General features: G+C 35.6%; 3 protein-coding genes and 1 pseudogene across 5 annotated transcripts; 2 read left to right on the top strand and 2 right to left on the bottom strand.

The window, feature by feature from the left end:
- The first annotated feature begins 9,182 nt into the window (after window positions 1–9,182).
- LOC141683369 (tyrosine aminotransferase-like) lies at window positions 9,183–13,188 on the top strand. The gene is made up of 7 exons (XM_074488066.1): window positions 9,183–9,562; window positions 10,743–11,082; window positions 11,176–11,394; window positions 11,594–11,653; window positions 11,958–12,107; window positions 12,190–12,283; window positions 12,837–13,188. The coding sequence occupies exons 1-7, from the start codon at window positions 9,282–9,284 to the stop codon at window positions 12,950–12,952; spliced, it is 1,260 nt and encodes a 419-aa protein (XP_074344167.1). The 5' UTR covers window positions 9,183–9,281; the 3' UTR covers window positions 12,953–13,188.
- A 228-nt stretch (window positions 13,189–13,416) lies between these two features.
- On the top strand, window positions 13,417–16,701 carry LOC141683368 (protein NRT1/ PTR FAMILY 5.2-like). Its single transcript, XM_074488065.1, has 4 exons — window positions 13,417–14,214; window positions 14,407–14,624; window positions 14,715–15,286; window positions 15,359–16,701. Exons 1-4 carry the CDS (start codon window positions 14,082–14,084, stop codon window positions 16,269–16,271), a joined length of 1,836 nt encoding a protein of 611 aa, XP_074344166.1. The 5' UTR covers window positions 13,417–14,081; the 3' UTR covers window positions 16,272–16,701.
- A 199-nt stretch (window positions 16,702–16,900) lies between these two features.
- LOC141686567 (exocyst complex component EXO84A-like) lies at window positions 16,901–20,446 on the bottom strand (annotated as a pseudogene).
- A 5,854-nt stretch (window positions 20,447–26,300) lies between these two features.
- On the bottom strand, window positions 26,301–27,870 carry LOC141687527 (BAG family molecular chaperone regulator 2-like). 3 transcript variants are annotated; one of them, XM_074492833.1, is made up of 5 exons: window positions 27,725–27,870; window positions 27,370–27,618; window positions 27,028–27,285; window positions 26,798–26,944; window positions 26,301–26,685 (listed from the first exon to the last, which is right to left on the bottom strand). In XM_074492833.1, the coding sequence occupies exons 2-5, from the start codon at window positions 27,604–27,606 to the stop codon at window positions 26,365–26,367; spliced, it is 963 nt and encodes a 320-aa protein (XP_074348934.1). In that variant the 5' UTR covers window positions 27,607–27,618; window positions 27,725–27,870; the 3' UTR covers window positions 26,301–26,364. The 3 variants fall into 3 exon arrangements, with proteins under 3 accessions (XP_074348934.1, XP_074348936.1, XP_074348935.1); XM_074492835.1 differs by having other exon boundaries at window positions 27,370–27,613; window positions 27,725–27,862; XM_074492834.1 differs by having other exon boundaries at window positions 27,370–27,642; window positions 27,725–27,845.
- Between the last annotated feature and the right edge of the window lie 84 nt (window positions 27,871–27,954).

Here is a 27,954-nt window from a genome sequence, read left to right as displayed (position 1 = left end):
AAACGGTTGGTTTAGACGGTTATGAATTTTTTTGCTCACCCCTAGCTATAATATGAATGACTATCGATTAAGGGCAAGTGCAAGTAAATGACTATCATGAATTCATGATCCATGTACAAGCCCAACAACAAAAGGTTTTTAAAAATTTTATATAAATTTGACAAGTATCATATACTCATATTTATATAAAATAGATAAGTAAATAAATAACTATTAAATATTTTAAAATAATATTAGGGGTTCGGTTTTTCAGTTCGGTTTTAAGGATAAAACCGTAACCGTTACCAAAACGTCCGGTCGGTTCGGTTCGATTACGATTTTTTTCGGTTTTTGTCGGTTTCGGTTTTTTTCGGTGCGATTTTTCGATTTTTCGGCCCGCTTTCGGTTTTTGTTTGCTCACCCCTATTATTGGATATATATATATAATCAATTAATTTTAAATATTTTTATTTTTATATAAATAAAAATTAATAAAGGATAGACTTTAAAAAAGTATAGAATAGTATAATATAGAGTTTATTTTTAATTATAACTAGCCCTTTGACTATATTTTAATTTTTTTTTTGAAAGTACTAATTATTCAAACTTGTAATAAAAAATGTTAATTCTTTGAATATCATTGGAAGTAATTATAAAATTATTAAAATTCATACGTGTCATCATGATCATATCAAGGGTTTATCTTGTAAATCTTGTGACGTGAACTCGGATTTTTCTATATTTCAAGTATGCTAAAAATAATTAATTATATGTTTTCTTTTAAAAATACAAAACATTCATCTATATAATAAACTCGAATTATTAATGTCTTTTTCTAATCCGAAACTATCCTTCCTTATATGTCTTTTCTAAATCAAATGTGTTAAGGAACCTTTAAATTATTAGTATTTCTTTTTCTATTAATATTAAAAAATCTTATTTTATATCTATACCATAAATTTGAAGTTTCCTTCTCTATAAATTTTAATATTTTTTATTTTAAATATATGATGGAATTTGAACATAAATTTAAAACTGAGATGATAATTTAATACCCGAAGAAAGTTTAAAAAAATTGGCATGTTTGATAAATAGCGGTTAGCTGTAATGGATTTAATTAACTGTTTTAACTAACTGATTAAGTAAGTTATTTGGACTGCCTGATTAAATCTAGATGTTTTAAATAAAATTATTTGATAAACAAATATTTAATTTGTTTTTTTGTATTTTCATGAGAAACGGAAACAATCAGTTAATTTTCACTAGACACACGAATAATATGTTAATTGAAAAACTTATCCGATTATTTTCTTTTTAAATTAGTTTTCCGAAGCCAAAACTCTATTTAAAAAATTAACTATCAAACACTGATATTAGAGGTTTCCTTTAGTCAAATTTTTAATTTGGTTCAGAAATTAATTTTCAAACAGGGCTTTTAACGCACTTGACTTATTTCTATATATTGAAACTTAAATTCAAAACTTCTAAGAAATTATAATACAAAAGATATCTCAAACTTGTAAGAGAAACTTTTAGGTTTTTGTTTTGATACCGGCTAGTTTTTGAATAAAATTAAGATATCGTTTTACCATCACAACGCCAAAACCCCACTATGCAATCCACTTATAAGGCATTTATGACTTATAAACATATAAGAGTTTATCGACGAGTATTCGTCGACCCAATTTATAAGCTGAATTTACAACTTATAAGCTGATAAGTTGAATGTTAGTCACTACGTATTTTTTCTCAACTTATTTTGATTTTTCGTTGATTTATTAATCTCCATTTTAAAATTTATATTTTTAAATATTAATTTAACTTAAAATTCAAGAATTTAGATAATTATATTTAATAATTATATATTTTAGTTCATTTAAGAAAAACAATTTAACTTATAAGTAAAATTATCCAAACACTTATTTAACTTATAAGTATTCTTTTACTTATTACTTATAATTCACTTATTTATTTTAATTCGTAAATTATTTATTTTCAAATTTTCCAAACAGACACTAAATCTTTTATCTAAAAAAATGAGACCGTTAACTTTGAGACACGAAATTACGAAGTGCGTGCATGTAAATGCAATGGTTAATGTAATGAGAATTACTTGGTAGTAGAGCTGGCCAAATGTGCGGGTTTGAACCGCACATTCGGGACCGGTTCGTACGGAAACCGTAAAAAATTCGAACCGTACCGGGCCGGTTCAAACCCGCACAACTCGCTAAATTAAATGAACCGAATACGAATCGTAAAATCATGAACCCGGAACCGCACGAGCCCGCACGAGCCCGCACGGCCCGCACACAACTGTGCTCACGCGCCTGCACTCCTGCTGCTTCTGCCAGCAATTCTCCTCCCTCCTCTGCCGTGCCTGACTGTCTGTAAGTCTGTAACGTTAACCTGCACTCCTGCTGCTTCTGCACACTTCATCCAACGTTAACCTGCAAGTTAACGGGTTCCACCTCCCACCTCCAACGGCAACTTTTATCTCCTTATAAATATATACATATATTCAACAGCAATTTATAATAACCCATTTTCTTATATTCAACTTTGATCTCCTTATAAACAGCAATTTCTTATATTCAATTTTCTGGTTCTCTCTCTCAATCTCAATTTCTCCGACCTCCAACTTCTTTTTCCGGCCTCCAACTTCTGTTTCTCCGACTTCTTTCTCCGACTTCTTATAATAACCCATTCGCAATTTTCAATTCAACGAGCATTTATAAATTATAAGTTATAACAGAAAATGGAACAGGGAAGAGGGAGCATTTCTTCTCAAGGTTCAACCCCGTCCGCTTCGATGCTCCCGCCTCGACCCGGATCGACGTTTAATACCGAAGAAGGTATGTTATTTTCCGTGTTTTTGTGTGTTTTTTATGTTTGATTTTCCGATTTGTTTTTGTGTGTTTTTGATGTTTGATTTGAGGTTGAGGTTTGAGGATGAGGACGGAGTTGTTGTTGTTGTTGGTGTTTGAGGATGAGGACGGATTTGTGTGTTATATATATAATATATTGTTTATTCGTTTTGTAAAATTGTAATTTCGTTTTCTATTCGTTTTTATTCGTTTAATTCATGATTGTAATTTTTTTAATTGGTTATTGTAATTTTATTAATAGATTATAATATTTTTATTCGTTTTTAATTTTATTTGTTTTTTAATTTCTGTAGGTGCTACGAGTTCGAGACAATCATCGCACGTGTGGACATATTTTTCGAAAGAAGCTATGCCGGATAATCCGAATAGATTTAAAGTACATTGTTTGATTTGTGTACAAAATGGTAGACCACAGCCACCATTTAGTTATGCTCGAGGGACCGGCACGGGAACACTAAGCCGACATTTGGAGAATATTCACTCTATTACGAAGGCGAGTCACGAAAGCGGAGAAGCACGAAGAGGTCCACAACAATCACAACTCGGTGGTTTTATGACATCAACGGGAGGTGGAGGTATGCCTTTTTCCTATAGTAGAGATAGAATGATAGAAAGTTTTGCTACTTATGTTACACTAGACGAGTTACCATTTTCTCACGGTGAGAGTGATAATTTAGAATATATGATGAAAACTACGATAAATCCGGCATTTAGAAAAATTCCTAGAAACACACTAAAACGGCACACAATAACACAATATCATTGCGCTAGAGCACAATTAATTGAATTTTTTCGAGAATTTGATGGTATGGTTTCGTTAACTAGTGATTGTTGGAGTTCGAGTCAAGGTGAGCCTTATATATGTGTTACCGTTCATTGGATTGGTGTCGATTACATGTTACAAAAACGAATTATTGCATTTGATGTTATGGACGAATCACACACCGGTTATAATCTTATGTCTAGAATTTTAGATACAATTAAAGAATTTAATTTGTTTAACAAGGTATTCACAATTTCCTTAGATAATGCTGCTAATAACAACAAATGTATTAATTATATTAGGACCGAAATTCCTTTAGTTTTAGATGGAGTATTTTTACACATTAGATGTTGTGCTCACATAGTTAACTTAACGGCTCAAGTAGGAATTCAACAAATAACTAATTTATTAGAACCTATTAGGAAGGTAATTAAGTATCTACGTTTGGCGGGTAAATATAGGTCTAGGTACAAGAAATTGTGTAAAGAAAATGGACTAAGGCCGAAAAAATGGGGTATCGATTGTCCTACAAGATGGAGTTCGACATATAAATTACTTGTTGAAGCAATTAAATATAAACCCATTATTACCATCTTATATAACGACGATCCAATTCACCAATACGAAGGAGGAATTATTACCGAGGAAGATTGGGAATTAGCATCTACTGTACGTGACATACTTTATTGTTTTGCGCATGCTACTAAAGTTTTTTCTTATGTTTATGAACCAAATGTACACCATTGTATCATTGAATGTGTTAGTATTGTTACTACTTTAAAGGAATACGAAGAAAATGATAATTTTAGTGATATTATTAAGGATATGAAAATTAAATGGATCGAATACTTTACCGAATTTCCGTATATTTATGGTATTGCATGTCTTCTTGATCCCGGTGTTAGGAAGGAAGGTTTAGAAAATATGTTAGAACATTATTATGCTGTGTTAGGAGTTTCATATAATCATGTTTTATATGTAACTAATTGTTTAAATTTGTTGTTTCGTCTTATAGATATGTATGCTCCAAAAACTCAAAGTACTATACCACCAAAGAGTAGTAATACTTCTAGTAGGTTTAGTAGTACCATTTCATCTATACTAACCAAAAAACAAAAATGTAGAATTTCCCAGTCATCTACCGTACCTTCTTCTGCCACTAGTATGGTTCACGAATTTTTTTCATATAGTTATGAGTTAAATGATGATTTTGATATACTAACATGGTGGAAGAATCATGAGTTACAATTTCCGGTTTTAGCAAAAATTGCAAAGGATATTTTAGTTGTCCCAGCTTCTACAATTGCGTCCGAGTCCGCTTTTAGTGCAGGCAGAAGAGTGTTAGATGAGAAGAGATCCAGTCTTGCGCCAGACGTTGTAAAAATTTTAGTTTGCAAAAAAGATTGGGATCAAGCCGATAAAAGACAACAAGGAAGAAAAGAAGACTCCGACGATGACGACGAGCCATGGATGACAATGGATACTTCATCCGAATCGGGAACCTCAACTAGCGAACAACTTTAGAACAAAATATTTAATGTAATTTTTTTTTAAGTTTTAAAATCATTTGATTTGTAATTTTTTAATGTTTGATACGGTTTGTTCCGTTTTTTAGAGAGAGAGGAGTCCTCTCACATCATTTGTAATAAAATATTTTTTTAAATTAATAAAATTTATAAGAGGTACCGTCCTCTTTTTAACCAAAAATTTAAAATAATAAAATTAATTGATTACAACTATAATATTTTGAATAAATTATGTGACATAATAGAAAATAATGTTACATTTTGTTATTTATTTTTTATTAATTGATTACTAATTTCTATTACGAATTCGTAATTCAACCCGCCCAGCCCAGCCCAGCCCAGCCCAGCCCAGCCCAGCCCAGCCCAGCTCTAATTCAACCCGTACAAGCCCGGTTCACACGGCTCAACCCGCACGGCCCGGTTCGTGATTCAACCCGCACAGCCCGGTTCACGAATTCGGTCCGGTTACGAGTCCTTTTATCACGGTTCAAACCCGGCCCGAGCCCGATTCGTAATTCAGCGGTCCGGTTCAGTGTTCAATTACCGAGTGTTCAACCCGTGTGCGGCCCGGCCCGGCACGCACGGACCGCACACTTGGCCAGCACTACTTGGTAGTATGAGATTGCATGCAAAGATAACTGTCGTGGGCTTCTTACAACGTACAAGGCCCGGAGAAAATAAATTTAAGCTTTCCCCTCTTTGATGGAACCCAAGCTTCTAGGCCCATCTCTAGAACCCACAAAGTATGCAAATGCAAACCATCTGATCCAGTTTCAGTTTTTCTCTCTTTTTACTTTTTTATGCAAAAGGACGTTGTTTGTTTCGATGTAACCCGACTACATAATTTAAAGTTACTTCATTCAAAATGGGTTACCCTGTCTGGTTTGCTGTATCTTAACCGGACAAAAGGAACTTCAAGTTCCATGGTTTTTCAAGTAACCATGACATGGGAAGATAATTACCAAGTTTAATCATGATCACCACTAATTATGTAACTATTTAATATAAAAACATTAATTAATTACCAAAACTAATTATGTAATCTCTAGTTACATAAAACGAAAGACGTATTTTCTAATTACCTTAGAACTTGTAGTTGTAACTTAGTTACGGGAAAGTTCAAGTTCCTGCGTAATTATAAAAGTTTGACGAAACAAACGAGGCGAAGATGTGATTGTGATTGTGGAGGAACTTGAAAACAAGATGGTTATTGTTGACGGAGAAATTTGGTAACAACAAAATTCAAGGTTCGTATCTGAAAATAAGATATGTGACGGTGGTTATTCGTCGGAAAACGTGAACAGTTTTTTGAGATTTAGTTAATGGTGGTTGAGATTACTTACGGTGGTGCCTTCTTTGCGCTCTCAACTTCTGACCCCTTGCGATTTGTCTACGTATTCCTATTTATAGGGAATCAAGCGAACATAGTTCTCGGAAAACAAGAAACCTAATGGGCTTAGATTTCCCATCCCGAGGCCCAGTAGAAAACCTACTGGAAACCGTATTCTACTAGTTTTAGAATGTCCGCCGATGAAGCCTAACCATAAAGGCCCAAGGCTCGTTCGCGGCTTCGTGGATAAGGCATCTCCCCGATCGAGGATAACCCTCCGCTACCAGTTGTTTCTCTAGTCCGTGGACGTAGGTGTAGCCATGGTTTACCTAAATGTTGGACGCGTCCTTGTTCCCCGGATAAGAAGCCCTTACCAGCTTGCAGGACAAGTGATCCCAAACTCGTGGGTGCAAAGTGCAGGATACTCCGATGTCTCCCAACGAAGACATCTGTTGACTACAGAGACAAAACTCCCAAATCACACACCAAAGTTCACCCCACATCCCCAATGAAGACACTCATTAACTACAGGAGCATACCTTCCGTTCAGGCATACCCCTGGAGGTCTCTGACCACGGGCACCGCCTTCATATGATTGCATTACAGAAAGGAATTCTTCGATATAGTACTTGTAGAAGACATTGTCAGTAATAATAATTTTCTTCCTTCCTGAAGCATATAAAGAATTCGTCCAAAAAACATGTTGAAGTTCGATCCTAAGCTATTTTAACCATTAGGGCGCGTCCTAACACTTTCATGCATTAGTGCCACCTTGTGTGATTGACCATATCTTTTTTTTATTCATCAATTGAGGGAAGTTAGAGTTTTCACCTTATCATTTAGGGCGCCTCATGTCCTATAATGTAGGAGGGCGCGCCCTTCTAACCTTCTAATATTAGGAAAGGGGGCAAACCCTAACCTCGACTTGATCTAAGTATTTTTACCACAATTTTGTCCAATTAATCCGATTTTGACCCGAACGTTGCTCGTATCAAATTTTGGACATAATAGTTATTGAAATTGGTCGATTTTTCAAAAAGTATCGATAAATTATCAAAAATTTGATAAAAAATTACTGATAAATTATCAATAAATTGGTCTATAAATCGTCAATTCAATCATCAATAAATCATTTAATTTTCAAAAATTATCAATAAATCATATATCAATACTTCAATCAATTTGTTCCGATTTTCAAAATTTGTAAACATGTCAAATAAATTTTCCCGAAAAAGAAAATGAGAGATAATCAATGACTTTGCTAAATCCTTGGAACTCTTGCAAATCAACACGGCTTGGTGAAATATTGTTTAACATTAACAAGTTATTAACAGATAATTTTATACGTTTCCGCTACGTTAGGTTAATGGATTTTTTCTCTTAATAGAAATTTTACTATATTTATAATATACCGTGACTAATTTCTCATGTTTCATGTTTACTGGAAATTAAAATACCAAATATCTTCTAATTCCTTAATTATGCTAACCAAATAACTCAATGAAATGAATTAATGAACCTCCTGAAAATCTCAACCCGGTAAAATCTTTTAAATAACTGATGTTAGTAATGTTTTCAATAATGTTAGTGTTTGCTGGTAAATAATAGAAAATTTTAAAAATAAGTTATGAAACTATACTAAATAATAGTCTTAAAATGTGTGCCCAACTTTCAAACCTTATATTTAAAATGTTAAGAATCTAATGGGACGAAATGAGCAATTATTTTAGTTTGAATTTACTTCGCATGTTATAAACTAGGGCTGTAATTCGGGCCGAGCGAGCCGAGTTTCGAGCCGGGCGTAATTCGAGCCGAGATTAATCGAGTCGAGCCGAGCCGGCTCGTTTAGTTAAACGAGCCTAAACCTCTGTCTGAACTTGACTCGTTTAATTTCACGAGTCGAGTGGGCTCGTTTAGCTAAACGAGCCGGTTTTAAGGAGTCGGGCGAGCCGACTCGTTTAATTTTACACTTAATTGAGCCTAAAACTCTACCCGATCTCGGCTCGTTTAATTTAACGAATCGAGCCGAGCCAACTCGAGTAATTAAACGAGTCGGAACCTCTGTCCGAACTCGGCAGTTAAACGAGCCGAGTCGAGCCCACTTAAACGAGTTCGAGCCTGAGGAGCTCGCGAGCCGCACAACTCGAACTACAGCCCTATTGTAAACGGACGAAGTAACTCATTTAGTTGCCAAAGTGCCTTGTGAAAATAACCGCTTTATTATTTTCTAACTCCTCCATAATATGTGTTGGAGCACCTTGTAAGAGATAATTTGATGGCTTAATTTTATAAACCAGTTTCAAAAAAAAAAGTCGGCCGTCAATATGGACAATATGAACTTGTAAATAATTGCGGTCCGCAATTGTATTTTGAAATTCTGAACAAAATATTGCTGTCAGCGCTCAGCAGTCACGTGAGTATCAATATATAGAGGTTTACGCGTAGAATGACAAGAAAATAATGTACATTGATTGCGTAAAAAGATTCTCCTCCGTCCCCGGGATTCTTTTCGGGGACGGAGGATCTACACGTATTTTTCGTCTGCTTTAAAATATGGTCCTTTAGTAATTTTAATTTTTTTTTCTTTTAGATGAAAATATAATATTTAAAATTTTATACAGAAAAATAAAATTTCAAATATAAATTATAAAATAATAAACGAGCAAAAAGTACGTAAAGAATCTGTGGACGGAGGAGTTGTACTTTAAAAGATAGCCACAGCCAATCATACAACTAGCAACTCTTTACTACTTTGTTGTTCTTGTTTCAATTTTCATCCTCGTAGACTTGTATTCTTGATGGCCAACGAATCAAAAAGCATCAAGAAATGGAATTTCAAGAAAGCCAACGAAGAGCTAGCACAAGCTTCAGCGACTACAATAAGAGGTTATGTTACCATGCTACTAGAAAATCTTGATAAAGATGATGTTAGAGCTGCTATTCCTCTGTCACATGGTGATCCCTCTGCATTTCCTTGCTTTCGAACCACTTCTGTTGCTGAGGATGCTGTTGCGAAAGCGGTCCGGTCTGCCAAGTTTAATGGCTACTCTCCCTCTGATGGCATTCCTCCTGCAAGAATGTATGGTTTTCTTGCTTAGTCTCTCTGATCTCAAATTTTGGTTTTACGGTTTTTTATCGCGGTGTTTTTGGTCGTCTGTAGTAGAACCTCGATAAATGAATACTCGATATTTATAATCTCGATGAATGAATAAGATTCTCGGATTGTTGCTTGAACTCTCTAATCTCTGTTCTTAAATTTTGGTTTTTATCATTTATTGCGTAATTTTTATTGGTCTATGTAAAACCTTGATATAAGAATACTCGATATTTTTAAGTTCGATAAATGAATAAGTTTCTGATATTCGTGCTTGACCTATGTGATCTCTATTCTTAAATTTTGGTTTTGTCATTTTTATTGTGTATATTTTTAGTATCCTATATGATGACTTTATAATATCAAACGCCTATGGAACGTCTTCCGATTGGCCACTAAATGAATTCCATCAAGAAAATCGTAGGCCTTTTCCTTACATTCCTCCATTGCAACATCTTCTGTCCTCCCCCGCAGGGAATAAAGGCCTACAGCCCCCGAGGGCATCATGCCTTCGGTTGTCGTAGGCCCCCTCAATAATCTTATTCATTATCTCGTTTTTACACGTGTCATTTACCCAAACATCCTACAAGTATTTAACTTTTAAGTACAGGGGATGGTGAGGTGACCACTGACCAGTGGCTCAAGTTTGAAATGTTTTCTAGCTAATTTTCACCAATCATTCAAGATCTGGCAGGCTAAAGAACAATTTACTGATCTTTGAGCACGAGACATGATTAAAGATAAATGTATCAGAGATTGTTCACAGGGCTAGTTGCCAGCCTGGGATAACTAGTTAACATAATAACAGTAATGAAACATTGGTTGGATCTTCTTTACTAAGTGAATAGGAGAAGTCATATAGTCATCCTAATTGCGATTAGTAATCTGCACTGTCGATACAGTTATTCTACACTTGCTGCAAAGTTTCCCTTCTAAATTTGTGTGATTTGAGCGACTTATAGTACTTATCTGATATTACTTGCAATTAGTATGTTTCAGAGGCCACTGGGTTATGAAATGTTTTAAAACTATCCTTTGAAGACCTGTTGGAGTCTTGAATTCCATTGTGGTAAAAAAGATGTTTCAATGTGCTTAGTTCTAGCATCTGGAGTATGCTAAATGCTGCATGCTGAATTGACTAAATGTATTTTACCATGTTATATAGTGCTGTCGCGGAGTATCTCTCAAAAGATCTTCCAGAAAAGTTATCGCCAGATGATATTTACTTAACAGTTGGTTGCAACCAAGCTATTGAAATCATACTGACGGTGCTTGCGCGACCTAATGCAAACATTTTACTTCCAAGGCCGGGTTTCCCATATTATGAAGCTCGTGCTGCATTTAGCAATCTTGAGGTACGGCACTTTAATCTTTGTCCAGAAACAGGCTGGGAGGTTGATCTCGATGAAGTTGAAGCTCTAGCAGATGAAAATACTGTTGCAATAGTTGTTATTAACCCAGGAAATCCATGCGGAAATGTCTATACATATGATCATTTAAAAAAGGTTTGCATAAATGACCTTAGATGGCAATTGCAGATATTGCAAATTTGTACAGTTATAGTAGTTGTTGTATCAGTTGTTCACTTTGATGTGTAGGTCGCGGAGACTGCAAGGAAACTTGGGATATTACTGATTGCTGATGAGGTTTATGATCATCTTGTATTTGGAAGTAATCCTTTTGTGCCTATGGGAGTTTTTGGATCAATTACACCCATCATTACACTTGGGTCTATTTCAAAGAGGTGGCTTGTACCTGGATGGAGACTTGGGTGGTTTGTTACAAACGATCCCAATGGCATCCTCAGAGAACAAGGGGTTCACTCTCTAACTTTACATTTTCATATTCAATTTATCTAGAACCTAAACGTAATTCATAGAGAAAGCACTTCTTCTCAGTGCACTGCTACCCTGTTGCTCCCAATTTATCTCATTAATATTTATGTATTAGAAATACTATGTTGTTTCTCGGTATTTAACATCATGGACACCCTGACATATATGTTCTTTACTGCAGATTGTTGACTGCATCAAAGGTTTTCTTAACATCTCCTCAGATCCTGCAACCTTCATTCAGGTACCAATTTTTATCAGTAATTACTAGAAGAGGTTGTAATAGTATCTGGTACATCACAGCATAAATTCGTCTTGCATACAGAACTGATAAAATGTTTGTTCAAGCCTGTTGAGAGATCACAACGAAAAATTTGAGATCACTGTCACTCTGGATCATTTTAATGTAATTAAAATTAAAATCTATAACTTTAGAGAACCTGCAATCCCAAGGTGCCACAATTATGTTCTGCAAACTGCTATACAGTTATCTCTTCCATGCCTTTATGTAGTAATAATGTTTATATTGTTGTATCATCAGGGTGCAGGTGGCTCAGATCCTTGGAGACACAAAAGAAGATTTCTTTCTAGAAAAACTCAAGACGCTGAAATTAACTGCTGACATTTGTTATTCTAAAATTAAAGAAATTCCCTGCATTATATGCCCGAGCAAACCTGAAGGATCTATGTTTGTGATGGTATGACATAAGCTGAGATTCTTTTTCTATACAACAAAAATAGCGATATAATTTTTCTCATTTCGTGGGCTGTACATTGTAGGTGAAATTGAATCTTTCACTACTTGACGACATCAAAGATGATGTGGACTTCTGTGTTAAGCTGGCTAAAGAGGAATCTGTCATGATTTTACCAGGTAAGAAATGGAAGCCAATGCTTCTTGCATCAGTTCACCTTTCTCCTTTCCTAATAATTGTTTTTAATTTTTCTAATCATCCGCATAATTTTTACTATTATCCCCTTTAGCCAACTTAACACAGCTGCTAGTTCATGACAGTCTCTGAACAAAGGAATTGGTTAAGGTCGTTTTTGAGGCCTAGCGTCCCATTATCATCATATTCCACTTTGTTTAAGGGTTTTAAAACATCAAACTTGTAAATGCTCAGTGTAGTTTCAAAATTGGTCACCCTCTTGGCAAAGTGACATATCTTGGCAGTTGCCAAGGTATCAAAGACGAAAATTGTCTATGCGTTTGATTATTTTAGTTATTGGTTTTTCTGCAATAGCAGAGAGGGTGATATAGTAATATACAGTATGCATCAATCTGGAGCTGGATTTAAACAACAAAACACAGTGCTTTAGGCTTCTTAGAACAGGCTAAGCATGCATAACAAAGATGTTACAGTTATTTCTGTATTATTGATAAACAAGTTACAAAACTGTATCTGAAATTCCACTTATTTTTTCAGGCATTGGTGTAGGGCTTAAGAATTGGCTCCGCGTCACTTTTGCCATTGAACCTTCATCTCTTGAAGAAGGCCTCGAGAGAGTAAAAGCTTTCTGTGGTAGGCATGCAAAGAAGTAGTAATTCTATTTCCTTATACTAGTCATCATCGAAGGCAGTGGACTTAAACTGAAAGTGGTGATTCTCAACTATGTGTTGGAGACGACAATCTTTTAGTGTTTAGAGGGCTAGCCGTTGATCATCAACTATATGTTGGATCTCTGCTCTCCCTTACGGTTCAGTATTTATGTATTATTCATGAAATAGAATTATATGATGACAGTTTCTATGAAGTATCTGAATATTAAGTTGCTCTATGGAATGCAAATAATGTTTGCATATCTCTTGCAATCATTTTCCCTGCGAAAGAGAATCAATTTGAAGATCAACTGAATCAAATTTAACCAAGTACTCGAGTTTTAGCAACACAACCAAGTATGCATGCACTGCTAGAAATACTGCAATAGACATCGGTTTTCAACTTTACAAACTTGAATAAGTTGTATAGAAACCAGGTAAATTTTACCCCTTAATCATGCCAAAACTGAGTGGTTCAGTTCAATTTAGTAGTATATCTGCACATGCCAATCAACATGCTTAATTCATTCTGTGTACTTCGTATAAAATATCAGAGTACATAAATGACACATATATGCACACATTCATACAGGCCAGAGAGAAAGACATGTTATCTGTTGTTTATATGGATGATTGACTGTCGCCTTGTACCAACCATTTTGCATGTTTTGGCTGATACCAAAACAGCCTATTCTCGCACAAATTTCCGTAAATTTTTGAGTTTCTGTCTGTAAAATCTCATAAACTAGAGGGCAGAGACTGAGACATTCATTTGGAAAGATGCATTTGGTTTTAGCTTATCAGTCAATTACCTATAATACAATTAAACTCGAATGCTGGTGTTTTCTGACAGGAGATTTGATAATGTAGTAATTAGTTCTTAATTAGATGTGATGTAATGAAAATGACACATGGAGATTATATGATAGGGGTAAACAAATGCATAAGTTGAAGCTAAATACAGTTATTAACTTATTATTATGGTAATTTTTTTAGCTATTTAAATTGTGATAGATGCTACATGCAACTTGTATTAGTATATGTGAGTTTTAATTCATTCTGGTTGCTCTCTGTATAGATTTACATTCATAAATCTTGATAGGCAAACATAGTGTTGATAGTGAGTAGCATAATGGCTAAGATTGCAGAAGAGAAAGGGATTAACGAAAGAGAGGATTACACACAAGATGGGACTGTAGATCTTAAGGGCAGACCCGTCCTTAGATCGAAAACTGGAAGATGGACTGCTACATCCTTCATTGTAGGTAAGTGAACTTGAATTTCTCATTCCATTGTTAACGTTTACTAAACGTATCAAGATTTATCAACTACATATCAGACGTCTTGAAAAAGTAAGATTTTATGCGGGAGTTTTGTGCACTGGTGTTATCTTTGATCAGCGTGAAGGCATTTAGCTGACTCTTTTTTCTTAATGTTTGTCTATATGTAATTTATAGGGTATGAGGTGACAGAGAGAATGGCATATTATGGAATAGCAACAAACCTAGTATTGTATCTAACTAGAAAGCTGCATGAAGGAACTGTGTCTTCTTCAAACAATGTTACTAATTGGGTTGGTACTGTTTGGATGACACCTCTTCTTGGTGCCTATATAGCTGATGCTCATCTCGGTCGATATTGGACCTTTGTCATTTCCTCTGCAATCTATTTTGTGGTATGGTACCATGCATTCAATCTCTGATTTATTTGTTTATTTAACAAATTTGTACAACTGTACTAGCTGAAACTTCTTCTTGTTTGCTAGGGAATGTGCTTGTTGACACTAGTAGTGTCACTGCAGGCACTCAGGCCACCATCTTGCAGTGGAGGTGTGAAAGAAGTGGACTGTGAGAAGAGAGCATCCACATTTCAAGTTGGCATTTTCTACTGTGCATTGTACATAATTGCAATTGGAACAGGTGGAACCAAGCCCAACATCTCAACCATGGGTGCAGACCAATTCGACCAGTTTGAACCGAAAGAAGGAGCTCAAAAGCTTTCATTCTTTAACTGGTGGATGTTCAGTGTTTTCTTTGGGACTCTTTTCTCCAACACTTTCTTAGTCTACTTGCAAGATGAAGTAGGTTGGACTATTGGCTATGGGATTCCGACTTTAGCACTATTGCTGTCCATAGTGTTGTTTCTGGTTGGCACGCCTTATTATCGACACAAACCACCTGCAGGAAGCCCACTGACTAAAATGGCTCAAGTTCTTGTAGCCAGTGTAAGGAAATGGAAAGTAGTTGTGCCAAGTGACCCTCAAGATCTTCATGAGTTAAACTTGGCTGAGTACAAAAAACCTGGAAATTATATTATTGGGCACACTTCATCACTAAGGTCACATTGCTCCCCTAATGTTATCCTGGTACTAATTTTGTATCCCTTCTCTAATATTAAATTTGTGTGCAGGGTCCTAGACAAAGCTGCTGTGGTGGTGCCAAGCAGGGAGACTACCTCTTGGATGTTGTGTCCAGTGACTCAAGTTGAGCAAACAAAGAAAATGATAAAAATGATTCCAATTTTACTGGCATCATGCATACCTAGCACAATGGTAGCTCAAACTCATACTATTTTCATCAAACAAGGGACCACTCTGGTGAGGAGCATGGGTCCTCATTTTAGTATTCCTCCAGCATGTCTAACAGCATTTACCACAATTTTTATGTTACTCAGCATTGTACTCTATGATCGTTTGTTTGTACCAATTGTCCGACGTTACACCAAAAATCCAAGGGGAATAACAATGTTTCAAAGAATGGGGATAGGCCTTGTGATACACGTGGTTATGATGATAATTGCTTGCTTTGTTGAACGAAAGAGGCTAAGCGTCGCAAAAGACCATGGGATTTTGGGCAAAAATGAAACTGTTCCGCTTAGTATTTTCATTCTCTTACCTCAGTTTGCTTTAGTTGGGATTGCAGATAACTTCTTGGAGGTGGCAAAACTCGAGTATTTCTATGATCAAGCACCAGAGGGTATGAAAAGCCTTGGAACTGCATATTTTACGACTACTTTGGGAGTTGGGTATTTTCTTAGCAGTCTGATTCTTTCAACTGTTGCTAAATTCACCAAGAGGAATGGCAATAAGGGCTGGATATTGGACAATCTGAATCTTTCTCACCTGGACTATTTCTATGCAATGTATGCAGTTCTAAATTTCCTCAACCTGTTGTTCTTTCTGTTTGTCACAAGTTATGTTATCGATAGCACAGACACAGAAACTTCCTACCAGGCAGAGCTGCAGACTCTCACAGACATTTCTGAAAACTTAGATTCCTCAGATCAACAAAAGATTGACAATGGCAATGTCTTGAAAAAATGATAAGGTCATGTAACTATGTCTGATTAATTAGTTTTCTCAAATCGCATAAGTAGTATTATGCAGATTGTGTTACTTCATATTCATATCAAGTAAGCCTGTAGATGTTCTTGGGTGACCTGAAACTTGTCCAGCTCTCCCTCGCCTATTGGTCATTTGGTCTTTCTTGGTGACTTGCAACATGTCCAGAAGCAAGCGTTTACCATTTTCAGTGAACTTATAGCATGTCCTACAGCCTACATGAAAAGAGTTCTGCAACTACAAGTCTCAGTAGATTCCAATATCTTATTATGCTTAAATAAAATTCCGACATTCATCTTACCTTGCCAATTTCTCTGTCATTCATAATCTCTGCAACACAACAGGGTCTCCTACGCGCACATTGTCTAGAACTATAGCTATTGAAGTTCCCTGCTAAATTACAACTTTGTGCAGGTAATTGTTGCTTTTCTTAATAACAAAACCACCAGCTATTTGTGACCAGAATTTAAAAGGTCATAAAGAAAACAATGTATAAACTTATAGTCAATTAGACTTATAAATTCAGTTCTACCATTAACTTCTAGTACTAGTAAGAGGGTTGCTTTTGTACTTCAAAATTTCGTTTTAGAACTAAGAATTTCAGAATGCACCTAAGTTTGCCTGTCAGTGTTGTCTTCAGAGCACTTTCCTTCTACTTGTGTATCGATTTTTGCATCGTCAAACAAACAACTTCTTTCGGCATCTATAGGAGAACTTGTTTTCCCAGATGAGTCCCTTTCAGGATTAATAGATAGTGTATCAATCTCTTCATTAATGCATGCAACTCCCATATCTGAAATCAGCAATTCTGTACTGGGAGCAGCTGATGATGATGTATCTTCCGTAATTGATTCCTCAACTGATTCAACTTTGAATTCTGAGTTACTGACTGCCTCATCGCCATTCTCATCCTCAAGGAAATCACGTAAACAAAGTGTATCTTGTCCATTCAATACCTCTAGATGATCAGCACTCTCATCTGGATCCAAATTTGCGTTTTCAGTCTCTTGCACTTCTGACCAAGAGTCATCATTAGTGTCATTTGGATTCAACTTTGTTTGTTCAATCTCTAGCAACAGCTGGACAGCTTTAGCAGCAGCATTCACAGCCCAGTCATAATCAATTCTACTTCTGCATAAAAAATGACATTAACAGTACAAGGGACTTCATTTTAGTCTTTTATCATTTTTAAACAGACCACATTTTTATACTTTCTTATCATTTGTCAACAAAATCAAATCACAGAGTTACCTATTAGGATCCAAGTCTGCAGAAACAAACAGTGACTGCAATCGAGATATTATATCGAAGGAATCAGTAACCATGATATTTGTTAAGTATCCTCCACATCTTGCAACTTCCACCAAAAATTGTATGTCCAGAATAAACTGTACAAATGGTTCAAAACATGTAATATCAGAATGAACATAACTGCAACAAGATACATATACCTGCTTCGATCTACTTTTATTTCTTTAGGCTGGTAGTAATTGAGAAAGAAGGCCTAATATACCTGCTTCATATAGCCATAGTTCTTGTCATCTGAATCTTTAGGGTTTTTCCAGGTTTCATCATTGCGAGAAATCCAAACAAACATGGCTTCAACAAGGTCCCTCAGATAATCCATCAACCATTCTTCATTGAAATTCTCTTCAGCAAGCTTTTCAAGTTTTCTCAGTTCTGCATATAGTACCTGATAAATTCATTTCAGATAAGAGACTGCTAGAACTTCAGTAAAATCTCATAGTGTAACTGAAGTGCTTGGAATTCTATAACCATGAACATCGCTTAAATTCTACCCTGTACCTGATAAGGAACAGGAAGGCATGATATCACTCGAAGAATCAGAGTCATCTTGGGACTCATTAGGAGTAAGCCTGTGATCACTTTCTACAGACATGATTCTTTGAATGAATTGCTCACAGAGATCAGCTCTGAGTCGGCTGCAAGCCTCTTGAACAAATAATATGTAACTATCTATTTCAAACTCTAAATGAGTGCTTTCCTTGAAGATACTTCTGACTATACCAGAGAAGACTGTTTACCAGTGTTGATAAATTGGCAATAACTGAAACTTGTTGTACCAGTGACTCTGCCAAGTTAATACTTGAATCGACTTCCTCTGTACCGTGATATGCTTTATCATCGAGTGAACTCTCAAGAATAACAGTATACTCTGTGAAGAGATCCATGAGTCCTTTGAGGACTGAACCTTCTATCTCCAGAATCACGAAAGTTGATGTGTCTTCCTTGATAGCCTGAAAGATAGTAAAACTAGGATAAAGGAGCTTACTTGTTCTATAAAAAGTGCATTTAGCTACTTATTTGACATCAAACTGACCTGCAACATTGTTACAAACTTCCTGCCACTGTTAGTGAGCAAGCAATACTCTAAATCTTCACCAGTAACCACTGCAGAGCTCTGTTCAGTTAAGATCCCAGATGATAGGTACCGCCCTAAAACCCAAGCATCAGGTTGATGTGAAGATCTTCATAACTTTTTTAAAATGGCTAAACTGAATTTGTAGGACATCAACGATACATGGACGGATATAATCAATTAAGCATGATTGTAAGAGTATCCTCTGAGGTTCTAATAGGGAGCAATAAGATAGAGCATATTCCAGAGCTTCTGCTGCTGTTGATAATCCGCTACTTGTTTCTGTTATAGAACCGACATATTTACTAAAACAGTTGGCGAATACTTCAGTTTCCTGATAGGCCCACTGCAGGAATTCTGGAGGATACGGAGAAGTCTGTCCATGCAAGACTTTGAAGCTCATTGCTGCTTGAGATATCGAAGAAAACACAAATTTTGCAATTCCAAGAATGTATACCCCATATGGATATGTTTCTGAAAGTTGCAGATCATTTATGCCAGATGAAATGCGTGAATGGTAATAGCTGAGCAGCATTTGAGTTGCAACATCATTGTGGCCAAGCCTGCAAAGGCCAATTAATGCCTTTTGCAACTCTGCTGCCCGGACTCTTGGATTTGAAGCCAACAGTTTTAACTGATCAGCCAGTATAGTCCTCCTCTCAGATATCGCGTTTTCATAAGACATCCAAATTTCAAGAGGAAGATCTTCTTGGAACTGCATATTTTGGAATGTTTCCGCTTCCATCTCAAGAATGTCAAGAGCCTCATCTAATTTGTACTCCAAAAGAAGTGTATCTAAGATCTCTGAAACACTTTCTGTATGAGCCACTAACATGCCTGCAGGAGATGATTCAGCAAATGCAGGTTCTTTAATTATTGATTCTGCAGTCTCATCAAGTGTAATCTTTAGATAAATTTCATCTTTAAAATCTTTCACCAGCATTTTTTGCGTTGAAACATGATGCCTCAGTTGCATCAACTGCACTTCCATTCCTCCCATTTCTCTAAATATACTGTAATTTAATACATAACCTACTATGTTAGAATAATATAAGATCCTGAAAGGGCCATTCTCTAACACCTTGAGGTTTTAGAGTAACTGGTTTCTTGACATGGTATCAGAGCTCAGGCTAGCAGTGGACGATGGGCGCCCGTGATCCACTCTTCGACCCATAAATGGGCTTTCGAGTGAGGGAGATTGTTAGAATAATATAAGATCCTGGACAGGACCATTCTCTAACACCTTGAGGTTAGTTGCAGTGAATTATCATACAAAAGTTATCGGAAACATTCAAAAATACCTGACAAATGCCGAATAACTGGAAAAGATGTTCTGCTGAAAATCTTCTTCAGATGCCTTCTTCAGCTCAAGGAGTTCAGAACATAACCGTCCAATCCCCTAAATCATTCATAAACAAAATGTTAGAATACGAAATAATACGATCCGTCCTAAGCTAACAGTCCTATACATTTCATATGATCAAACATACTTTTACAAAAAAAAATAGTGAATTCAAAAACAGACAGTCCATATTTCACATTTCAAGCCCTGCTATTTTTTTTCAAATTTAACGAAGTCTAAACGATACAACTGTAGAATAAATGATACCTTGCCAGTCATCGAAGTAAGCTCTGGTTGAAGCTCGACATTACCAGAGACAGAAGAAGTATCAGAGCCAACAGGAGCTTCCAGAGAGTCTTGTCTTGCCAAATCTTTCCTTTGATCTTTAAACCGACGAGACCTCGATCTCGTAGAAGTAGTAGAATTCGTGTCCATGACTAATGACTCGAATGCAAATCAAAAAAATTAAAATTTCTAGAGTTTTGAGCTGTATAAATGCTTCTGTTTCGGAACATTTAGTCCTCGTCCTCGTATCGTTGGATCAATGTTTCTGCTGTAACATTTCTTTGTTCGTATCGAAATTTTTGTTTTGCTAGCTTTCTTTTTCAGCCGGCCGTTGCAAGAATTTGTGTTTTGAACTTGGTCCTCGTCATGTTCTCAATTGGTTTGAATTCCCGCGATTTTTTAATAGAAGCATTGTGTTTGTAGAGGGGACAACAAAATGTTCAAGATGATAAAAAAAGCTTCTTTGAAGCTTTTCTTTTGTAAACTCTGAATAAACATGTTTACGAACAAGTACGTACCATCCAGCGATAGTTGGCAAATCATCGGTTCGCGAAAAATTTTTCGCGAATAGAATGACGTGACCCTGTATTCACATCAATATTCCGTATTAAAACTATTCACGGAAATTTTTAGAGGATAAACGGTTAATATCAATCACTTATCAGGGACGAGGTCTCGTCATACGTTACATGCCGATTCTTTTATCTTCATTCACCAGTCCTGCTAGCAAACCATTATCCTTTTATCTTTTGTGCCTTTTGTCCAAGCTAGATATCAGACATAAAGTTAAAAAACTTATAATCATAAACAATAAGTATAGTTCTGAAGTGAATGTGATGGTGTTTGATAGCTGGTTTTTTGGTGCTCAGGGCAATCCTGTAAGTGAGTCATATAGCTCAACTCTGCTTGCTAGTGTCTAAAACCTTAAGATGGTAGACGAGGGCCCGAAACATAACCAATACCAAACCCATACCAATAACAAACCCAGGGTCACTCACTAAACCTAAATCGAGCTCTAATACCATGTTAAGTAACCAGTAGTACTAAAATCTTAACGTGGTAAAAGAAGGTCTGGACAGGATCTTATATGTGACGACTGAGAATTTTACGACGTAATTGTGTTATGTGATGTGATTATAATTATGTGACTAATTGATGATTAATTGTCTTTTTTGTATATTAGAGTATAGGAGCGTGGATAAAAACGTTCCAATTTAAAGAGTCAGCTTAGAAGTTAAGCTGTGGTGTCGGGCCGTCAGGTAGAACAGAACTCGTTCTAATAGGGAGTTAAAGAATATAAAATGTGAATTATGTGTGATTCAATGAACTGAATGAATAAAGTATTTCGTCCTAAGTGACAGTATCAATTGATAATGATAATGAGAAGCGTAATCGAAACGCTGAGCGTCGGGCCGTCAGGCTGAACGTGACCCAGTACGCGTAAAAGAGGATAAAGATTAAAGAAGGATAAACTCTATGATCAGACCTGTGTCGTTATGTGATTATATATGAGAGATTGTTGTCTGTGTGCATGGCTATGTGTTCTGTGACAATTTTTATGAATATAAAATGGATTATGTGATTTAAATAAAGGTTTAATTAACCTTCACACATTTTTATAAAATCATCCGAGTAAAATAAAAACATGGGATTTGTTCTGATATCTTCTTAGTAGTCACAGAGACTTTTTAAAAATGATGAGTGAATTTAATTGTTGGTCTTTGCATTTTTAAATTAATTTTATGTGAAAAATGTTATTATTAAAGCAAGCTTGCGAAATTCATATAAAATCAACCGTCTGCTCAAAAATCTATTATGAGTAATGGTTAAAAAGCTAATTTTGAGGCCTACATATTAAAATTGTCATTTGCAATAATTTCCGACTTCTCGAGAGAAATATATTTTATATTTAGATTTTGTTACATTTGAGTAAAAAGAAAAGGGACTATGAGCATAAAATGGAATTAGTAGATTACAAATTTGCCCTTGTTTTTAGTAGTATATAAACCCACTTCCCTCCCCTTTTTTTTTCTTTTTCCTCCCGTGCACTCACTCTCCCCTTCCCTTCTCTTTTCTTTTCTTTCTCTCGAACACTCTCACTCTCTCTCTCGGCTCTCTCCATCTCTCATCTCCTTCACTTGCATGCAACCCTCAAATCTCATCCAAACTCAAAGATATTGCTATCTTTAGACTTTATTTTCGGTATACTCTTCGATTCCTATTTGCATGTAAGTGTTTATAGAAGTTTTGTTGGTTAATCACTATGGTGGTGTTCAAGGAAAACAATTTCTTGATGCAAAACCATGAGAGTGAATTCAAGCACTTTTGGGGTCATAAACTCGAGAGGAGACCCGTTATGGGCTCTCTCAAGTTCGACCACCACCGGCCATGATCCAAAGGAGAGCCGGTGGAGTTTCTATGATATGATAATTTGATTTTAGCTTTGCATGTTATGGTTTCTTGAAAGCTTGAAGAAGGGTTTTATTTCTTGTGTTGAAACTCGAATATGTGATTGATAAAATGATTCCATTGATTGTTTTAGGAAGTAAATGGACGTGTGTAAATGATTGTTGCTTAGAAAATCAAAAATTAAGGTTTGCATATGAGTTTTTACTTCGGCTCTATGCTAATTAAAAGAGGAATTTGATTTTTGTAAGTTGATCTTGGTGAACACTAAGCTTATATAGCCTAAAGAGTGATTGCATGATAGTTCTAAAGAAGATCAAGTTGTGCATGTCAATGTTTAGTCCTTGAGTTGTAAATCATGTTCTTGCCGAATGGAAAATAAACTTAAAAGGGGATAATTTGGTGATTAAGTGGATGCATGTTGATTGAATGAATTGATTAAAGCTAAAGTCACTAGGCAATGCTTGGATTTGGTATTTAAGTGAATGGAATGATATAGTTAAGGACTAAAACAAGTGGGAAATGTGATATATAACCTTGCATGTCAAAATCCATTCTTGCATGTTTGATTTATGGAAAACCCGAATGGGTTCTAAGGAATAAAAAGAGGAATTAAGTTGGTTTTTGTCAATTATATTAACGGCTAGTGAGAACTTGATTGCATGATAAAGATGGGGTAGTGTTTATGTTCGAATTTTTATGATTAAAAGAAGTTATTGATTTTGACTCTTAATGTGTTTGTGATTCGGATTTTTTATTAAAAAGAATAAGGTTAAAGTGAGTAAATGAATCTTGTAAATTGCATTAGTTGTGCATGATTGTGTGAGATTGAAATTAAATATATGTGGATGTATTTTGTATGTTTGGTTCGAATTAAGGAGTAAAAGAAAAAGGGAATTAAATCGTTTGATATTAAAAAAGAGTTATAAGTGATAGCTATGGTCGTAAATGTTTGGTTGTGAATAAATCATGTACTCGTAAAATTATATTAGTGTGATTTGAGAAATAGCTAAGATTAAGCAAGTGTGCTTCGATTATTAAGTATATAAAGATATAAAGGTTACGAGAAGGAATGTGTTATGTGTTATGTGTTATGTGCTTATGTGTATAAGATATATTCGTATACTCGAGTCAAGGATATAATCGAGTTATCGTATAGAGTGATCGTTCCGGGAACGAGAGTTGAGAATCTGATTAAGGTTTGGTTTTATTGTAGATTCGGAGCGTGAGGGCATTCAGGCTAGGAAAGGAAAGGGTATACTAGGTGGCAGTAGTTCAACCTTCAGGAAAGCAAATCGAGGCAAGTAACTCTGATTACTTGTGTAAATGGTTATAAAGAGAATGTTGTTCATAACATGTAGAGTATTGAACTGTTTAATTATGAAACCCTGATATTGATTTGAGATACCCTGCCTTTGTTCTTGATAAACTGTTATTGATAAGCTTAATGATTCAACCCTTTGATAATCTGTCCATTCTGTTCAAGTTATCTATTAAGCCATGGATTATATTGAACCCTCTGATTATCCTTGTTAACCCTATTTAATGATACCATATTTTCCCGATCACCCTATTGATCCCTACACAAATGTTGATCCTTCTAATTTAGTGTCTTGTTATCCTTGATACAGAATCCTTATGAATTGTTCCTTATTTATCTTTGAATCACTCCCTGAACTTTGTTTCCTTAAAATCTGAATTAAGAATGAATTTCGACTTGAAAGAGTCAGAATGATTTCAAATGTTTGGTAATGATAAAATGAATTTTAGAAAACCTATTTATTTTTCCAACTCAAGGTTTTCCAAATGAATTCCTGATGGATTGGATTGGGACGTAAGGGGCTAGTGGGACTAGTCCAGTCATGGTAAGAGGCTAGCGGGGCTGGTCCAACTTAAGGCTGAAATTATGCTGATTGGTACCTTAAAGACCGGAATGGAGGTCGATACGGACTGATCACCCGTATATAATGAAATGAAAAGATAAAGTGATCCAATCAAGGGTTCTAAATGATTATTTAAAAAGGGAACTGAAACTTTCTGTTCAGTAAATTGATTCTTGAAAATGGAAATGGTTTATATTGCTTTAAAAAGAGTTGATTATGTTATTGTGAAGCTTAAAACTCGAGAACCCTGATACTTGAATTTGTTGATCATATGATTGATTCTGTATATTGAAATATTGTTGCTTTCCTCTTTTGAAAGATCTATTCTGATCCTTTAATGATTTGTGATGAATGTCGGCTTTCGTCCTGCTTTGAGCCTTGTTCCTTAAAAGCCCCACATTATCCATCAAAACCTTTCCTTAACCCAAAAGCTGGAAATCTGCCACCTAGATCAAATAAAGTAGAATGTCCTGAGTTTGGTAAAGCATATTGTGAATTGATATTGTAGAACTGCTATATAGTTACTTGCTGAGTTTTATACTCATTTGTTTTGTTTTAATCTAACCATGACAGTTAAGCAAGAAGATGGTCAGGCTTAGGCGCACTGCTCGTAAAAGCGTACCTGGTGGTCCCTACCGTGTTGAGGGCTTCCGGTTGCCAGAGCAGGTAGTGGTAATTATGAGTGAGCTCGCGCCTAGAAAGAAGTGTTTAAAGATACAATGGGTTATCTGTCGGTTCCCAGCCAGAATCAATATTGTTTATTTAATAATATTTTGGGTTTGTAAGTTATATTTTGTGATTGGTAGTTGTAATCTTGTCTTAAACTTTATCATGTTGATCCTGTTAGTAGTTAATCGGGCTTTATGCATATTTAATTATTAGATTAAAGGTGTGTGAGTCATCATTTCCTAACCCCGAGATTGAGGGCGTCACATTATACTCGTTAACAAATACTAGTTTTGTTCATTAAATCGCCAATATAAACCAGCAAACTTGAACCGACCTCCTCAACATATCACCATCTCAATGAACTGGATTCTTCTTAGATCAAACACTAAACCTTTTAGCAATTTCCAGCCTGTACACTATTATTATGATTCACTGTTAGCCTCTTTCAATCAAAAATCATTAGTCCTAATCAGTGTTTTGTCGTTTAATCACATTTCACTCTTGTTTCTGAATCCATTAGCTGAAGTACCAAAAAGTCTTTAAATTAATAATTAAGTTCTGGATTAATTTTCACTAAACACCAAATTATAATCATCCATATATGGCAAGTGCACCAAAGTCAAGCAGGCTTATTTATCACCATAAGCATGATTAGTTTCTTGTTAAGCTCATAATCTATTTCTACTGTTTTCTTTGATTCTTGTTTTATCTTGTTTAATCACCTGCTCAGACCACTGCATTAAAGCCATCTTTATACTTAAACTATTGTTCTTAATCTCCATTAGTAAAAAGTTGCTAAAAACAAAATGTTCGATTATGGGCCTACTCAATTTGTCCCCAGATAAAGACACTAATTTTCCCAAAAGCCACCATAATCGATGTCTTAAAAGACATAATCATAGATCTAAACTATCCACTGTATTGCAAACAATCTTGGTTCGAGTTCGAGTTCGAGTAGTTCGAGTTCTCTGTTCTCCCACCCTCGTTTGTTTAATTTAAATATTCGTTGGTACTGATAATTAAACATATTCAAGAAGCCGAAATCATGAAACAATTAAGATAAAATGTGATTTATTTTTACTTGTAAATCAGTGAACCGTTGATGAAACTTTACACAAAGTATTCCCAATTTGGCCTAGAACTTGCATGATTAGTGCCATAATTAACTGATGATCCAGAGTTCCTATACTGCATTTTCGCCGACACGCCAGTTTCCCAGTTTTTAGTTGCTGCAACAGGCTTCACCACAGCCAATCTGTGCTTTCTGTGCTGCTCTTGCTGCTTTTGGACTGCATTTATCTGCATTCTCTCCACAGCTTCTGTAATCTTCTTCTTCTGCTGCTGCTGCTGCTGCAGTGGAGCATTGTCGATCATCGAGTTTCTAGTCTTGAGCCTATCAAGAGTTTCTATGTATTTTTGTACCCTCTTTACCTTCATGAAAAACATCATTCCAATCATTAATACTAGTTGAACTTTTAATACAAGTTTAATCTGCTAATATGCTGGAATAAAATTGAAAGCTTCGATATGAGACTTTTCTTACCTGTAATCTCCTCTTTAATTTTACATCTCCATCACCTACAACTTCATCAAGTTTGATCAACTGTGTCATCAATTGCTCAACCAGATTCAACAAACTTTTTTCCATAACTCTCTTTCCACCACAAACTTGTGTCTCCAAATTTATTACCTGCCCATTTCAATAAATTCAAGAACAGAAACACTAGATTTACAATTATTAAAAAATAAAGATTGATGGATGAATAACATTACCTGCTTAGCAAACTTGTCTACTTCCATAGTAATCTCAGTTATATCCTTTAAGGCCTTCTCCATTTGAGCATTGTTTTGCGCTTCAAGATATCGACCTTTTCTTGCATCAACATCCTCAACTAGCACAAGTTTTGATCCATCTCTAACACCAGCAACATCAAGATATGTTCTTGACTCTCTTTCCTTATCTTTGAATATCAACTTTTGTTCCTCATGGTGCACACCAGTTGGTTTTGCCACCAGTTTCTTCAAGTCTCCCTGCAATGCGATAAATAAGTAATTAATCAAACAAAACCATGCACAAATCAAGAAAAAAAACTAAAGGGTATTATAAAATGTACCAAAACTTGCTTGTGAACTAATAACAAAATCAAGATTTGATGATCCATATTTCACTTTGACTCTAATAGTTGGAACTGCAACTGAACTCTGATCTGCATCAATGTTCCTTTTCTGTACCAACATTCCCATTGGCCTCATTTCGCGTGGCGCAAATCGTTCCGGGCTGCTGCCTCCTACTGCTGTGATTCCTCTAGCTGGAGAAAATACTCCAGTAGGCTTGCTGCTCTTCATGTTCATCCTTATCCTGAACTGTATAAATTTTTTTAAAATTATCTGATGAAAAATTGTGCAATGATTGTTTTAGTACTTAACAATACAAACAAATCAAACTAGCTCCATAATGTAGGCTACTTACAATATTGTACGAAGGGAGGATTTGTCAGGGAAGGCAGGGAGGAGAGAAGAGAGTGGTGTACTTGACCATTTATATATAAAGAGAATATTTTCTTTTGTGTAATCTTTTTCTGCTTTTTTGTCTTTTGCTCTTCAAAGCAATGTTAGAAATATATATCTTGCAAGGACTTTTATGTAAGATACCGCGGAATAATACCGCAGTACATGAAAATACGAGTCCTTCATGCATTC

The sequence above is a fragment of the Apium graveolens genome, chromosome 9 (assembly GCF_009905375.1).
Source record: "Apium graveolens cultivar Ventura chromosome 9, ASM990537v1, whole genome shotgun sequence".
NCBI classification, from domain to species: Eukaryota; Viridiplantae; Streptophyta; class Magnoliopsida; order Apiales; family Apiaceae; genus Apium; species Apium graveolens.
This window is presented reverse-complemented; position numbering and strand designations above follow the sequence as displayed.

Bases quoted from the DNA above. Each gene is read 5' to 3' on its own strand.
- LOC141683369 (XM_074488066.1), top strand. From the start codon at position 9,282: ATGGCCAACGAATCAAAAAGCATCAAGAAATGGAATTTCAAGAAAGCC. The intron at 11,654-11,957 runs GTACCAATTTTT...ATCAGGGTGCAG, and splicing joins ATCCTGCAACCTTCATTCAG to GTGGCTCAGATCCTTGGAGA. The intron at 12,108-12,189 runs GTATGACATAAG...TGTACATTGTAG, and splicing joins AAGGATCTATGTTTGTGATG to GTGAAATTGAATCTTTCACT.
- LOC141683368 (XM_074488065.1), top strand. From the start codon at position 14,082: ATGGCTAAGATTGCAGAAGAGAAAGGGATTAACGAAAGAGAGGATTAC. The intron at 14,215-14,406 runs GTAAGTGAACTT...TGTAATTTATAG, and splicing joins TGCTACATCCTTCATTGTAG to GGTATGAGGTGACAGAGAGA. The intron at 14,625-14,714 runs GTATGGTACCAT...CTTGTTTGCTAG, and splicing joins CCTCTGCAATCTATTTTGTG to GGAATGTGCTTGTTGACACT.
- LOC141687527 (XM_074492833.1), bottom strand. From the start codon at position 27,606: ATGAACATGAAGAGCAGCAAGCCTACTGGAGTATTTTCTCCAGCTAGA. The intron at 27,286-27,369 runs GGTACATTTTAT...ATCGCATTGCAG, and splicing joins TTAGTTCACAAGCAAGTTTT to GGAGACTTGAAGAAACTGGT. The intron at 26,945-27,027 runs GTAATGTTATTC...TGAAATGGGCAG, and splicing joins TAGACAAGTTTGCTAAGCAG to GTAATAAATTTGGAGACACA.